A 14,247-nucleotide genomic window follows, 5' to 3' on the forward strand; every position below is an offset into this window, starting at 1 on the left:
AGGTGGTGCTAGTGGTAAAGAACCTGCCTACCAATGCAGGAGACATAACAGATGCAGGTTCAATCCCTGGGTTGGAAAGATCCCCTGGAGAAGGGAATGGCAACTCACTCCAGTATCCTTGCCTAGAGAATTCCATGGACAGAGGAGCCTGGTGGGCTATGATCCACAGGGCCACAAAGAGTTGGACACGACTGAAGCAACTTAGCACGTACGTATGTATATGTAGCATTTATGATTTTTCAAAGATCACAATGACTGATTACAGCTTTGCATGAGATTTTTATAATATAGTGTGAGATAGACAATGTATAGATGCTATGTTTATTTGAGTTCCCTCACCACCTCCATTTCCCTGTCTTGCAGAATATGGAGTGTAAGTTTTTGGTTTAATCACTAGTCTAGAAATCAGAGTTCACTTTATCATTAGCAGTGTGATCTTGGTTAAATTTCTTAATTTCTTTGACTTTCTTCATGTGTAAAATAGAAATACATACAGTATTAAGTTGTACAGTTGTCATATATAAAATAATCCATGTAATTTTGTAAATTTCAAAAAAAAAATTAGAAAATGAAGTAAAATAATTACAATAAACTGGTCCCAAACTCTCTATAGATCTTCTTAGTAGTATAATATATTAATAGTTGGGAATGGGTTGAATTTTGAAACTATAGATTCTCTACCAATAGATATATATAGTGGTACAATGTCATAATAATGATGGGATATTTTTAAGAAGTTGACTTTCATATTGTAAAGCAATTACCCTCCAATTAAATTTAAAAAAACAAAAGAAAAAAGAAATTGACTTTCAGAACATAAAACAAAAACATAAAATAATTATTTTTGAAATAGTGAATTTTGATTTTTCTATTATTTTCTTCCACAAAATTATAAAAAATACCTGTTATTATTACTAGATCTATCTCAACTATACACATTTGAAGCATGAACTGAAATGAAGAAATAAAGGTGGTGAAGACACATATTTCTTGTTGTACCTGAATCCTCCCAGGGTGATGTAAAAGTGGATGGAACACCAAAGTTCTGACTTGCAGAGGGCGCAATAGGAGTCTGACCAATTTACCTTGTGAAAGGATCGCAAAAAGCAAACACAGGGTGACCTCTTACTTAGCATGTGTTTTATCCATCTCAATGAAGATCCTCTTCCTCCCTCCCTGTCTTGCTTTAAGGACTAAGGATAAGACCCTTCATAACTAAGAATTATATACATATCTGAAGATCTATTCATAAACTAGTCTAAGCTTCGAGAAACTGTATGAAATAAACATGAGCCTTACAGAATTTGAATGCATTTTACGATTTCAAATATTCTTCAGAGGACTATGTACATTTAGGAAAACACCATCTGTCATGAAAACCATCTGAAACATTTTCACGATACTGAATTCACAGACGTAGCAAACTTACTAAATCCAGAGAACCTTTGCCAAATCAACTAATGCTTGCCTGGGCAAGCAGCCCATCTAACATAACACTGTGCTCCAAAAGAGGTCAATTAAAAAAAAAAAAAAACGACTATACACAGTTGAGTAATGAGGGAAAAAAGAACAAGAAAGAGAACCTGAGTGAGCAGACAGCTGAAGCATCACAGCTATTTCATTTTTTAGAGTGGGGGTGGGTGAGGACTTCAGCTGTCTCGCTGAGAACACAGTGTCTTCCTCTGACAGGACCGCGCGTACCTTGGCAGTGAGGCTGAAGAAGCCCTTGGGCTCGATCATCTTCTCCACCACGTTGCACTTGATCCCAGCAGTGCTGTCATATTCATATACGACACCATACTCCAGGTGGACGTTGTCCACCGTCAGACTCACGTGCTCCTTCTTCCCGTCCATGATCGCCATGGTGCTGAACTTGTCAATTACCTCTGGAAGAAAGACGACTTTAATTCAGCAAATTCAGGAAGGGTTTCTTAGTCTCTTCAAATAATCTGAGTCTCTCTGAATAATTTTTAGAATTTTTAAAAAGTGACTAAATCTGATGTGCTAAATGAAGTACCTAGCTAACATTTTTAAAAAGAACATTGAAAAAAAATACAAGATTGACCGATCCAAACCTTACCATTCTAATATGACTATTTTTATCTTTGCACACCCAGTTTTGATCTGTGGATCATACGCATGCCTACTTATATTTGTATCAACATGAAATATATAATTTTTTCATTAAAATCATGCATAACTTCAAGTAAGGGTTCCTAAAACTGCCTCAAACACTGGATGAATATTTTCTCAAAGCAGAAAAAATACAGAAAATCATAGTGAAGCAGAAAGGAGATGCAATAATTATTTTTTCAGCATAGAGTGCCTGAATTTTCCCAAACAGCATCTTCTGAGGCTAACTCATTGAGAAAATGTATCACTGTTGACTGTAATAAGATTTCCATCCTGAATATATTCCTACAGGTTTTTGGCCAACAATCAGTCAGCTAGTGAAAGAAACAAAATGTAGTCTCAAGTAAGAAACTGCTGAGGAATCTAACAGAAAATACTAAGTAAAAATACAGTACTAGTTTATTTAAAACAATTAATCCCTAGAATAAAAACAGGACCAGTAAAGATAAAATAGGCAAGAGCAGAAAAAAACGCAATTTCAAAGGAACTGTGAACTTTCCAAACTAGGGCTTCTCAAATTTTATTGTACATGCAGATATTATCTTGCTAAAACTGAGATTCTCACCCAGTAGATCGAGGGCGGCGCTGAGCCTCTGTATCTCCATCTTACTTACGTGATGCAGGTGCTCATGGTTTGTGAACCACATTGGAGTGGGAAGGTTGACACAACATTTAAACTCAAAACAAGGAAACACATTATAGCCAGGGTTTGAATCCTCATTCTACCACTTACTAGCTTGGGCACATTCATTAACCTCCAGGGACCTCAATTTCTTTTCCATAAAGTTAGATGATAATTTTGATGCTTTTGAACTGTGGTTTTGGAGAAGACTTCTGAGAGTCCCTTGGACTGCAAGGAGATCAAACCAGTCAATCCTAAAAGAAATCAACCCTGAATATTCATTGGAAGGACTGATGCTAAAGCTGAAGCTCCAATACTTTGACCAGATGATGCAAAGAGCCGACTCACTGGAAAGACTCTGATGCTGGGAAAGACTGAGGGCAGGAGGAGAAGCGGGTAACAGATAATGAGGTGGTTGGATGGCATCACTGACTCAATGGACATGAGTTTGAGCAAACTCCGGGAGATGATGAAGGACAGGGGAGTCTGGTGTGCTGCAGTCCCATGGGGTAGAAAAGAGTCGGACATGATTGAGTGACTGAACAACAAAATAGAGCTTCATTTCTGATGAGCTGATGAGGTAATCCATGTAAAATATCTAACAAAGTGCCTAAGAAAGTGTTGTAGCTATTCCATGTTAGCCACAAGCAGTTATGACTTAGGGATTTGATGTGATGCCTATTTGAGACGATGACTAAAGTAGTAACCTGAACACATAAAGTTTTTAATAATTGGGACTCGGCAATGGCACATTGACAAAGAATCCTATAAGCCCAAGAGGAGAAGAAACCCACCTTCCACTTTACAGTCAAAGGAATCCCCTGCTTCATCTCCTGGCGGTTTGGAGTTGGACTTCTGAAGGTCTTCCTGAGCGCTCTCAACACTATTATAAACCCATTGTATGGAATCTTGCTGGAAATGAAGGAAAGAAATCTCAGAGGTATTTAATATCAGTGTTTCCTAAAATGCATATCCATTTCATAAATGTGCTTCAGAAGAAGAGGTGACAATCTTATTCACCCTTCTAGTTTAAGTACAATAAAATTTGAAAGAGAAGGAAAGTCAATGTCCAAAACTGATAGGAAGTCAATAGCAATTAATATTTTTTTTAAACAAACTAACCTTTTTAAGCTTGAGAATTTTTTCTTCCAAAGACAGGTTTTTAAATAAGTTGTATTTCCCCAAATGTCTTACTCAAAGGACTCAAGCGTATCTTATAATGACTATAAATCACATTTGTAAACAAAATAAATGGTAGATGGACACTTTTCTGAAGAAGCAGTCATCTGTAATTGTACAGATGATTTAAATGTCCTTCTTTAAAAAAAGGTTTTTTTATGTAGACCAATTTTAAAGTCTTCATTGAATTTGTTACAGAATCTGTAACAAATTCTGTTTTATGTTTTAGTTTTTGTTTTATGTTTTAGTTTTGTTTTATGTTTTAGTTTTTGGCTATGAGGCATGTGGGATCTTAGTTCCCTCACCAGGGATCGAACCTGCACCCCCTGCAATGGAAGACGAAGTTGCAACCACTGGACTACCAGGGAAGTCCCTAGAAAGCTCTCTTAACAGTCACACATGTTTCAAATACACTTAATGTTTTTTGTGAATCAAACCAATAAGAAAACTGGAAGAATATCTTTCAACTCATGGGGTTCCCAACTGATATAACTACCTTTTAATCCTTCTATGTCATAAAAGATCCTATATTTTAATTTAAGTAGCAGTTCCCCATCTTATTTAGATAAATGAGAAAGAGGAAATGGCTACCAAGTAAATGTTTTCAGGGTTGCATTACTTTAATGTTTGTAGTTTTCCTAGGTTAGGATGATAAGATGAGTTGCACGACTGAAGTGTGATATAATTTGTATTATTCATCTTCACAATTGTGTTTAATTATTGTAGTGTTATACATTATTAAAGGCTTCCTTGATAGCTCAGTTGGTAAAGAATCTGCCTGCAACGCAGGGACCTTGGTTCAATTCCTGGGTCAGGAAAATCCACTAGAGAAGGAATAGGCTACCCAATCCAGTATTCTTGGGCTTCCCTTGGGGCTCAGCTGGTAAAGAATCTACCTGCAACACAGGGACCTCGGTTCGATCCCTGGGTTGGGAAGATCACCTGGAGAAGGGAAAGGCTACCCACTCCAGTATTCAGGCCTGGAGAATTTCAGGGACTATATAGTCCCTGGGGCTGCAAAGAATCAGACATGACTGAGAGACTTTCATTTCACTTACACATAATTAAGGGCTTCCCTGGTGGGTCAGATGGTAAAGCCTGCAATGTGGAAGACCCGGGTTCGATCCCTGGGTTGGGAAGATCCCCTGGAGAAGGGAATGGCAACCTGCTCCAGTACTCTAGCCTATAAAATCCCATGGATGGAAGAGCTGGTAGGCTACAGTCCATGGGGCTTCGAAAAGTCGGACACGACTGAGAGACTTCACTTTCACACATCATTAAAAGGCTTCCCAGGTGGCGCAGTGGTAAAGAATCCACCTGCCAATGCAGGCGATGCAAGAGATGAGGGCTCAATCCCTGGATCAGGAAGATCCCTTGGAGAAGGAAAGCGCAAGCCACTCCAGTATTCTTGCCTGGAAAATTCCATAGATAGAGAAACCTGGTGGGCTACAGTCCATGGCATTGCCAAGAGTCAGACGCAACTGAGCAACTGAGCACCAATACCACATCATTAAAATGCTAGCTAACGCTTAATCATGCAAATAAACTTCAGTAACTGGTTGTGGCCTTCAAGGAACCAATCCCCCAGAATCCAAACCTTTGTGTAGCTCCTTCTGACCCTGGGCTTGGTCATGTGATCTGACTTTTCAAAGGGCTAGTACCAAGCATGATATAGAGATCATCACTTGGAATATTCCCTCTTGAAACCTAGACACTATGCAGAAAGGAGAATTCTGCTCAGAACTGGAAAGGAGGGCCAGGTGGAGTGGCTCTGGAGTGAGAAATCTTCAGGAGGGGACCCCAGCACCAGTCAGTCCCCAGCAGAATGAAGCCCTCAAGGAACCAACACCCAGTCAACCCGGAGAAGCAAGAGAAATAATTAATCACTGTTGTTCCAAGTCACAAAGTTTGGAACAGTCTGTTTTGCAGCAGTGGATACCTGCTAGAGTGTGCTATTTGCCTGGTGTATTTCTTTGTTTGTTCCTTTTCTTAATTATTTCACTGGTCAACACCTCTCCAACAAGGAAGATAAAGGAAATGAAAAGAAACGGAACTCAATTTAACTACTTCTTCAAATTCTGGCATAAGGGGAAAGATCTGATCATTTCAGTATCTTTTTAAAACTTCATTCACTAATATAGTTCAATAAATATTTATTAAACTACTGTTAATCCAAGTAACCTATGCATCTGCATGTGGATTCCAATTTGCTATGCTCGTTTGACCTTATTAGTAAGCAAAATTGATCAGCTATTTTCTTGAAGGCTCCGTATTTTGCAGGATGTCAGTCCTGGCCCAAGAGAAAGTAGTCATTCAGCTTTCCATTTTGGATACAAAATCATATTCCCAAATCAAAAAAAAGGAGTATTTTAGGTGCATGACAGAAAAAAACAGAATGCCTCTCCTCCAGAATTCCTTTGCACTCAATTAACTTGAGAGAATTTTCTTTTTATAACCCAATACTCATTTGTATCTCATGAGATACTAAGTTTTGCTTACCAAATAGGATTCTACCTTTATTTTTGTATGGCATGTAAAGTTTGAATCAGAGGACAATGCTTAAAATTTTAAGTAATGGCAAGCACATTGTGGTATTTTCTTTTACAAGCTAAATTCAGTTACCTAAATAAAACATATCCAACAGTCAATCATGGACTCTATAAATTATAACCTATAATTCTTTCTCATAGAGGTTTTTTTAATAAACAGTGTAAGCATTTATAATTCATATATACCAACAAAGATACATGCTGACCATTACAGATTCTAAAGCAACTGTCAAGAAAACAGTTCAGGTCTTTAGATTTCAGTTGGATAAACACTTAACTATTTGAAAACTCATCACAAGGAAAATGAAAATAGCCCAGGGCACTGCTTAAACTGGTGATAATACTACAGCAGCAAAATGTGGCCACTTAAGCAGAATCGATAACTAATTACGTGCATCAAAGAAGCATTAAGAGACTGACAATGCTGCGCTTAAAAGTGAACCCGGCGGTGGAAACTATGGACAGTTCTGGCATCATCCCATGCCATCCCCAGGGCCTTCTGAGCGAGTCCGCCATTACATGCACCAGCCGAGGGTACTTACCTTCGTTGGTCTCCGGTACTTCCTGCAGGCCGTGACATGGGCGATAACGCTGGCGTGTGTCTCTTTGCTGACGTTGATTCCATTGACTTTGATGATACACTGTCCAGGGTGAAGACCAGCAGCTGCAGCCACAGTTCCTTTAAATACAAATGAGAAAATTGCCAAAAACTAATTGTAGGAATGTGATTCATTGCCATCTCATGTAACTTAGGGAAGCAATTTTATTTTTTTTAAGTTCCATATAGCCAAGTTTTAAAATTAGAGTATAACTGTTTTATAATTTTGTGTTAGTTTTTGCTGTGCAGCAAAACGAATCAGCTATATGGATGTGTGTGTGTATTTATATATATATATATATATATATATCTCCCCTCCCTCTTGAACCTCCCTCCCATCCCATCCCTTTTTCTACCCCCCTAGGTCATCACAGACTACTGAGCTGAGCTCCCTATGCTATCCAGCAGCTTCCTACTACCTATCTATGCACATGGTATATATGCCAATGCTACTCTCCCACTGTGTCCTACCCTCCACTTCCCACCCACCCCGTGTCCACAGGTCCATCATAGTTTTAAAATATAATAAAGATAAGTTATGACCAACCTGGATAGCATATTAAAAAGCAGAGACATTACTTTGCCAACAAAGGTCCATCTAGTCAAGGCTATGGTTTTTCCAGTGGTCATGTATGGATGTGAGAGTTGGACTATGAAGAAAGCTGAGCACCGAAGAACTGATGCTTTTGAACTGTGGTGTTGGAGAAGACTCTTGAGAGTCCCTTGGACTGCAAGGAGATCCAACCAGTCCATCCTAAAGGAGATCAGTCCTGGGTGTTCATTGGAAGGACTGATGCTGAAGCTGAAACTCCAGTACTTTGGCCACCTCATGCAAAGAGTTGACTCACTGGAAAAAACGCTGATGTTGGGAGGGATTGGGGGCAGGAGGAGAAGGGACAGAGGATGAGATGGCTGGATGGCATCACTGACTCAATGGGCATGAGTTTGAGTAAACTCCGGGAGTTGGTGATGGACAGGGAGGCCTGGCGTATTGCAATTCATGGGGTCGCAAAGAGTTGGACACGACTGAGCAAATGAACTGAACTGAACTGAGCTAGTATGTTCATGGGCTTCCCTGGTGGTTCAGATGGTAAAGAATCTGCATGCAATATGGGAGGGCTGGGTTCAGTCCCTGGGTTGGGAAGATTCCCTGGAGAAGGGAACAGTTACCCACTCCAGTATTCTTGCCTGGAGAATTCCATGGACAGAAGAGTTCTTGATGAATTTGGCTCTGATGACAATGCCTTCTCAAACATTCTCTATTTATTTGGCCATTCAAACTGTGTTGAAGAGAATATCTTCCCATCCCATCTAAGAATTCGTTTAAAGGTATATTATAAAGAGATCTTTATCATGCTAATCAGTTACTTCCCTTTTCAGATGCTTAATCAATCTAATGCTCTATACATGCAAATATAAAGGCAAAATGAGAAAACCAGAAGCACTGGCCTTTTTACCTTCATTTAGTCTACAAAATCTCTAAATATTAAAATAGTCTTCACTTTCAACTTTTTAAAATGACAATTAAAAGAAATTCTTTAAAAAAAAATCAAGTCAATAGCAACCAGGAGTGAACTGGATTTGCTAAGAAAATGAGTTTAGGATATATACAGAGAGTCAGGAACCAGAGAATTTGTGGAGAAAAAAATTAACCAGAAAACATCAACTGTCCACCATTTATTTGCACAGATACAGTGGCATATTCTAACCGCTGAGTTAAGATTTTCAGGACCTGCCAATCAATACTATTTGATATTCTGAACAAATCAACATTTACAAAGCACCATTGCTAAATGCAATATATGTAATTAATATCAGTGACTGTAAAAACTATCATAAGCATGTTAGAAGAACCTTCCTTTGCAAGCAAGTTCTCCCATGAAGGAATTATTAAACGTGTTAAATATTAAACATGTTGTACAAATGAACTTATCTACAAAACAGAAATAGAGTGACAGACGTAGAAAACAAACTTATGGTTAGCAGGAGGTGAGAAAAGGGGAAGGATAAATTGGGAAAATGGGACTGACATATACTCATTATTATATATAGAATAGATAACTAAAAGGACTTACTAATGCATAGCACAGGGAACTCTACTCAATACTTTGTAATGGATTATATGGGAAAAGAATCAAAAAAAGAGTAAATATATGTATATGCATATCTGACTCACTTTGCTATACACCTGAAGTTAACACAACATTTTAAATCAACTATACTCCAATATTTAAAAAAAAAAAAAAAAAACTAGAAGAAAAGAAAGAACAGCCCAAAAAGAGGTACTGAATCAAGAAATAACCTGGACATTTGGGACCAAAGGAGCAATTGGTGTCAGTCTTGAATGAAAGTGAGTGAAAAATACAGGAGGACAAAGCAGAGGCAGGTTTTGAAACTTGTGAAGTGAACATTATTATACACACAAGAGGAAAAACATTTAAGAATTTTAAGCAGAGAAGTGACATGATCCCTCCCCACCCACTGAAACAGGTTGGATCATTGGAGTTCAAGTCAAAAATCATAATCACAGTAAGCATCTACTTACTGCAAATCCCCAGGTTGAAATTAAGGTAGCATTAGTTATGAAGGGGAGAATGAGATCAAGTATTTGATGTTTGATGATGGAATTGATGGAGATGTGAGAGTAGCCAGGATCATTCCTGTGCCACTGGACTCAGTGACTGAGTAGATGGAGTTAATTAAATAAAGAGAGAACACCCGGAGGTAAAGCAACTTCAGAGAAGAGATGAAAAGTTCAACTGGGGAAAATACTGGATTTTAAGGTGCCAAAGGGGAATTGATGTATAATAAACATTTAGATCTTGGCTATAGAATTCAAGGGATCTGTGCAAAGAGATTCAGAAATCCCCAACAAAGAGGATCAATACAATTGTTTATGTAGAAAGCATGGAAGGCAGAGAAGAGGGTGCCAACAGTTAAGGGGTCAATAGATGAAGAGTTGGCAGAGAAGGGATAGGAGAAAAATCTGAAAAGCACCATCTCAGAAATCAAAATATGAATGTTTCACCCCAACAACACTAGTCAGTTTAAACAAACGCAACAGAAAATTCAGTTAAGACAGGAACTCTCAATATCCATTGCATTTCTCAGTTAAGTCCATGATTATTCTTATAAGACATGGGCTACTCTTGAAGACATGGGTAGGAAGTGGGAGGAGCTATAGCACTGAGCTGAAATTCAAGTAGGATGTGAGGAAGATCCAGCCAAAATACAGACCAGCATTTCAGAAAGTTTGGTCATGAAAAAAATTAAAATCCTGAGAGCAGTATTCTGGAGCTGAGGGTCTCAATCTTTGAATGCATGCCAATCACCTGGGAGGGGGGTCTTGTTGAAATGCAGATTCTGATTCAGTAAGTATTGGATGAGGCTTGAGATTCTGCATTTCTAACCATCTCCCAAGTGATGCCAATGCTATCGGTCTGTGGACCAAATTTTGGGTGTCAAGGATCTAGAGGGGAAAACAAGGAAGAAGGAAAGTTTTGAGTTTGCTGTTGAATTCAAGATAGCTTTGTTTCTTTGTTTATTTCAATGAGGAAAAAACTGACCACTTTTATGTGTGCTGTATATGCTAAGTTGCTTCAGTTGTGTCCGACTCTTTGCGATCCCATGGACTATCACCCTCCAGGCTCCTCTGTCCATGGGATTCTCCAGGCAAGAATACTGGAGTGGGTTGCTCTTTTCTTCTCCAGAGGATCTTCCCCACCGATGGATCGAACTGGCATCTCTTAAGTCTCCTGCATTGGCAGGCGGGTTCTTTACCACACGCACCACCTGGGAAGTCCAAGGCTATTTTTATAGTCTCTACTATAGTAATTCAGTGAAGAGAGAGGCTATAAATTTTGGAAAGGGACTATCTGACAGTGTAATACTGCAGAGGCAGTATCTGAAGGGACAGGCTCCAGAATCTTTATAGAGATATTAACATTGAACTCCAGAGAAGAAAATGGAAGACCTGTTCCTCTAGAGTAGGAGAAAAACAGATGATGGTCAAATAGCCAAGATATTGGACTTGGAAGACTTCCTACCTGGGAGACAGGAGGCAATGATGAGGAGAAAACTGATCAGACATGAAAACAGACTGCTGAGTAGTAACAGGGGCTCAGTAAAAGACTAGACAGTGCTTTGGGATGACACTAATTCCATATCCATGACAATTCTTTCTCAGCTGCTCAAAAGAAAGCACAAAGGCTGTAATTAGGTTTATCTGAGGCCAAAACGAGGTGGTCTGGATGCACCTGAGGGATAAGGCCAAGAGGACCCTGGATGCACCTGAGAGACAGGGATGAGAAGACGCTAATGATGCAGACAAGTGATGGCCATGACCCACCATGGGGATAAAGCTGGCTCAGGAAGGAAGTGGTTCTCTGAGGGATGTAATTCACCAGCGGAAAAGGAGAAGTATCCAAAGCTTGGACGACCCTATCAAATTTTGCTTACCGTCTTTTATTGAACTACAGTTAACTTACAAACCAACTTAATTTTAAAACAACCTGAGAATATCAAAGTGATGAGAGACCAAAAAAAAAAAAAAAGAGAGAGAGAAGACTGTAGCGCCAGAAACTGGCATACTGGAATTGTAGATTCCACAGGTAGAAGTTCAGTCATTGATATGCTCTAGTGTGCGACCATGGGAAAGGGCTGAAGAAGAAAAATGGGAAAGAAGTTTATTTTTTCATGGCAAGATTACAGTGCAAAAGGAAACCACAGGCTATTATCTTATTTCATATTCACTCGAAAGGAAAAGCACATGAGCAATTCTTTGTTTTCTTCTTTAGAAGCAAAAGGCATAGTAACCAGAATTGGTCTTAACCCTATGACTAAGTTCCCAAAATACAACCTTGCTCCTTAAAAGACAAGGAAAGAAAAAACTTGATTCACTCCGGTTTTCAGTTATTTCATAGTACTAATAAAGTGACTGGCTCCTTTTTGGTCTAGTGAAAACGAAGGAAATACTTGTCACATCAAACATCCCTTTCGCTATGCAATGAATCTTAACATCTGTTTTATAATTTTAATGAGTAACTGGAAATATCTGAAATATCTATTAATCTATGTGTTTTAAAACTCTGAGTGAAAAGAAGTTTTTGAAGTAAGGTTAATTTTTATCACAGATACACAAATGAAAGCAATTTTACAGACTCTAATAGAGGTCTAACTAGTATGTTCTTGATAAATTTGACTCTGATAGCAATGTCCTCTCAAAATTTCCCAGTCTATTGTTGGGATGATCATGTTGAGATGCTTTACAATTCACATATCTTAGTAATGAAAAGCATGTATATCTCTTGTTAAGATAAACACATCACTTATTGCAATCTTTCTTGCTACAGCAGCAATTTATTTACTGTGGTTAGTAATGTGGGATCTAACAGTTATTTCTTTAACAGTGTTAGTATAAAATTTAAAAGTGCATATGTTAACAAGAGATATCAAAGGCTGATTTGCCTGTCAAACAGAAAGAGAATAAAATATAAACATTAAGTTCTGGGTCCCCTAAATTATTTAATTTAAAATGCATTGGATGGTTTATAAAACACATGGTTTTATGAGAACACTTGAACTAATCATATAGCAGCAGACACTACATAAACCACACAGATAATTCTTAAACCCAAACTCACATCTTAGAATTGCTGACAGAAATACTGTCAGAGAAATTTGCTGTCAGAGAAAAACAGACCACCTTAAAATCATTACATCCTTTGATTACACTGAAACATGGAGAAAAGTGAGATTGACAGGAATCATTCTCTTATGACTTTTTAACAATGATAAATTTGTCTTACAATTTGGAGTTTTTTATTTTTTTAATAAGAGTATATGGGTGGAGGTGGTTTAGTCACTAAATTGTGCCTGACTCTTGCGACCCCATCTATTGTAGCCTGTCAGGGTTCTCTGTCCCTGGGATTTCTCAGGCAAGAACACTGGAGTGGGTTGCCACTTCCTTCTCCAGGGGATCTTCCTGACCCAGGGATTGAACCAGAGTCTCCTGCATTGCAGGCAGATTCCTGACCAACTGAGCCACTACCATTGAGCTAATTCAGCAAACATTGAGAATATGCATAGCAACATGATTAGACACATTTTTGTTCAGTAAGGACCATTCAAACCTGCTGGCCAGTTGGATACCACACAGGACGGCTTTCTCACCTCTTCCTACTGCATGCACCACCGACGGGCCATATCCTCGGATCTGGAAGCCAAGTCCTTCCGCTGAATCTGGGATCTTCACTGTCCTAAAGTCAATCAAAAGTAAGGTAAGACGACTTTAAAATGCCACAACTGGTTAAAACGATAGCTGTCCACACAGATATTATGGACTGAATAAAATTCAATCCTTCAATAAATACATATCTGGGGTCTAATGTGTGAAAGAGACTGGGCAGGACAAGCATGGTGGGTGTACCTCCAAGGGACCCAGAGCAGGCACCCAAGTTCTTCCACCGAACACAGTCATTGCGTAGAATATCCTGACCAAGAACAGGCTCTGGTCACACCAACCTTCCTCTGAATCTTGATTTAGTCCCTTAATACTTGGTTAACTTGGATGAACTGCTTAACTGAGCCAGTTTCCGCAGAAAGATGATGATGTTAAAATTACTTTGCAGGGTGTCAGTGAAGGTGAAAAGAGAAACCTTTGGTCAACTGCCCTGTCTCATGGTCTGAACTGCGCGAGTACTTAGTACAATGGAAGCATCTCTCCATAGTGTACTCTGACAAAGCCTTTGGTGCACTCTGCGAAATCTCACTTTTAAAATTAACATAAAAGAAACACAAGGTTCATCCATTTCTACCTGTTGGGAACGTCAGCAAAGAGCAACAACAAAGAGCTGGTTTTAAAGAACAGACCTGTCAAACATGGTATCAAAATCATTTATTTAAGAATATGATTAACTTTAGTGTTCATTCAGTGGAATTTTAAAAGGATAACACATCAAAAGGTAAATCTGAACAAGAAAAGCCATATTTTTTTAATGAACCCACATGGAAATGAAGAAGGGATGGAGATCTTGAGTAAGCCGTCATGGCAAACCAAGGAGGGAGTAATAAACTGGCAGTAATAAACAAGCTACTCCAAAGAAGAAAGGTAGAAATCGGAGAGCAACAATGAAAAGCAGAGAACTCGAGATAAGACACAACATCAT

The 14,247-nt window shown here is 38.7% G+C and overlaps 1 protein-coding gene across 4 annotated transcripts in view; it reads right to left on the bottom strand.

Moving 5' to 3' along the window:
• Positions 1 to 14,247, bottom strand: part of PREX2 (phosphatidylinositol-3,4,5-trisphosphate dependent Rac exchange factor 2) — a 303,314-nt gene that overhangs the window by 142,722 nt on the left and 146,345 nt on the right. For all 4 annotated transcript variants that reach the window (XM_065902847.1, XM_065902846.1, XM_065902845.1 and 1 more), the window contains 4 exons: positions 13,253 to 13,338; positions 7,026 to 7,162; positions 3,550 to 3,667; positions 1,702 to 1,886 (listed from right to left, as the gene is read on the bottom strand). In XM_065902847.1, coding sequence (XP_065758919.1) covers positions 1,702 to 1,886; positions 3,550 to 3,667; positions 7,026 to 7,162; positions 13,253 to 13,338 — 526 coding nt within the window. The remainder of the gene's footprint in view (positions 1 to 1,701; positions 1,887 to 3,549; positions 3,668 to 7,025; positions 7,163 to 13,252; positions 13,339 to 14,247) is intronic.

This window comes from Muntiacus reevesi, chromosome 12 (genome assembly GCF_963930625.1).
Source record: "Muntiacus reevesi chromosome 12, mMunRee1.1, whole genome shotgun sequence".
Taxonomy (NCBI): domain Eukaryota; kingdom Metazoa; phylum Chordata; class Mammalia; order Artiodactyla; family Cervidae; genus Muntiacus; species Muntiacus reevesi.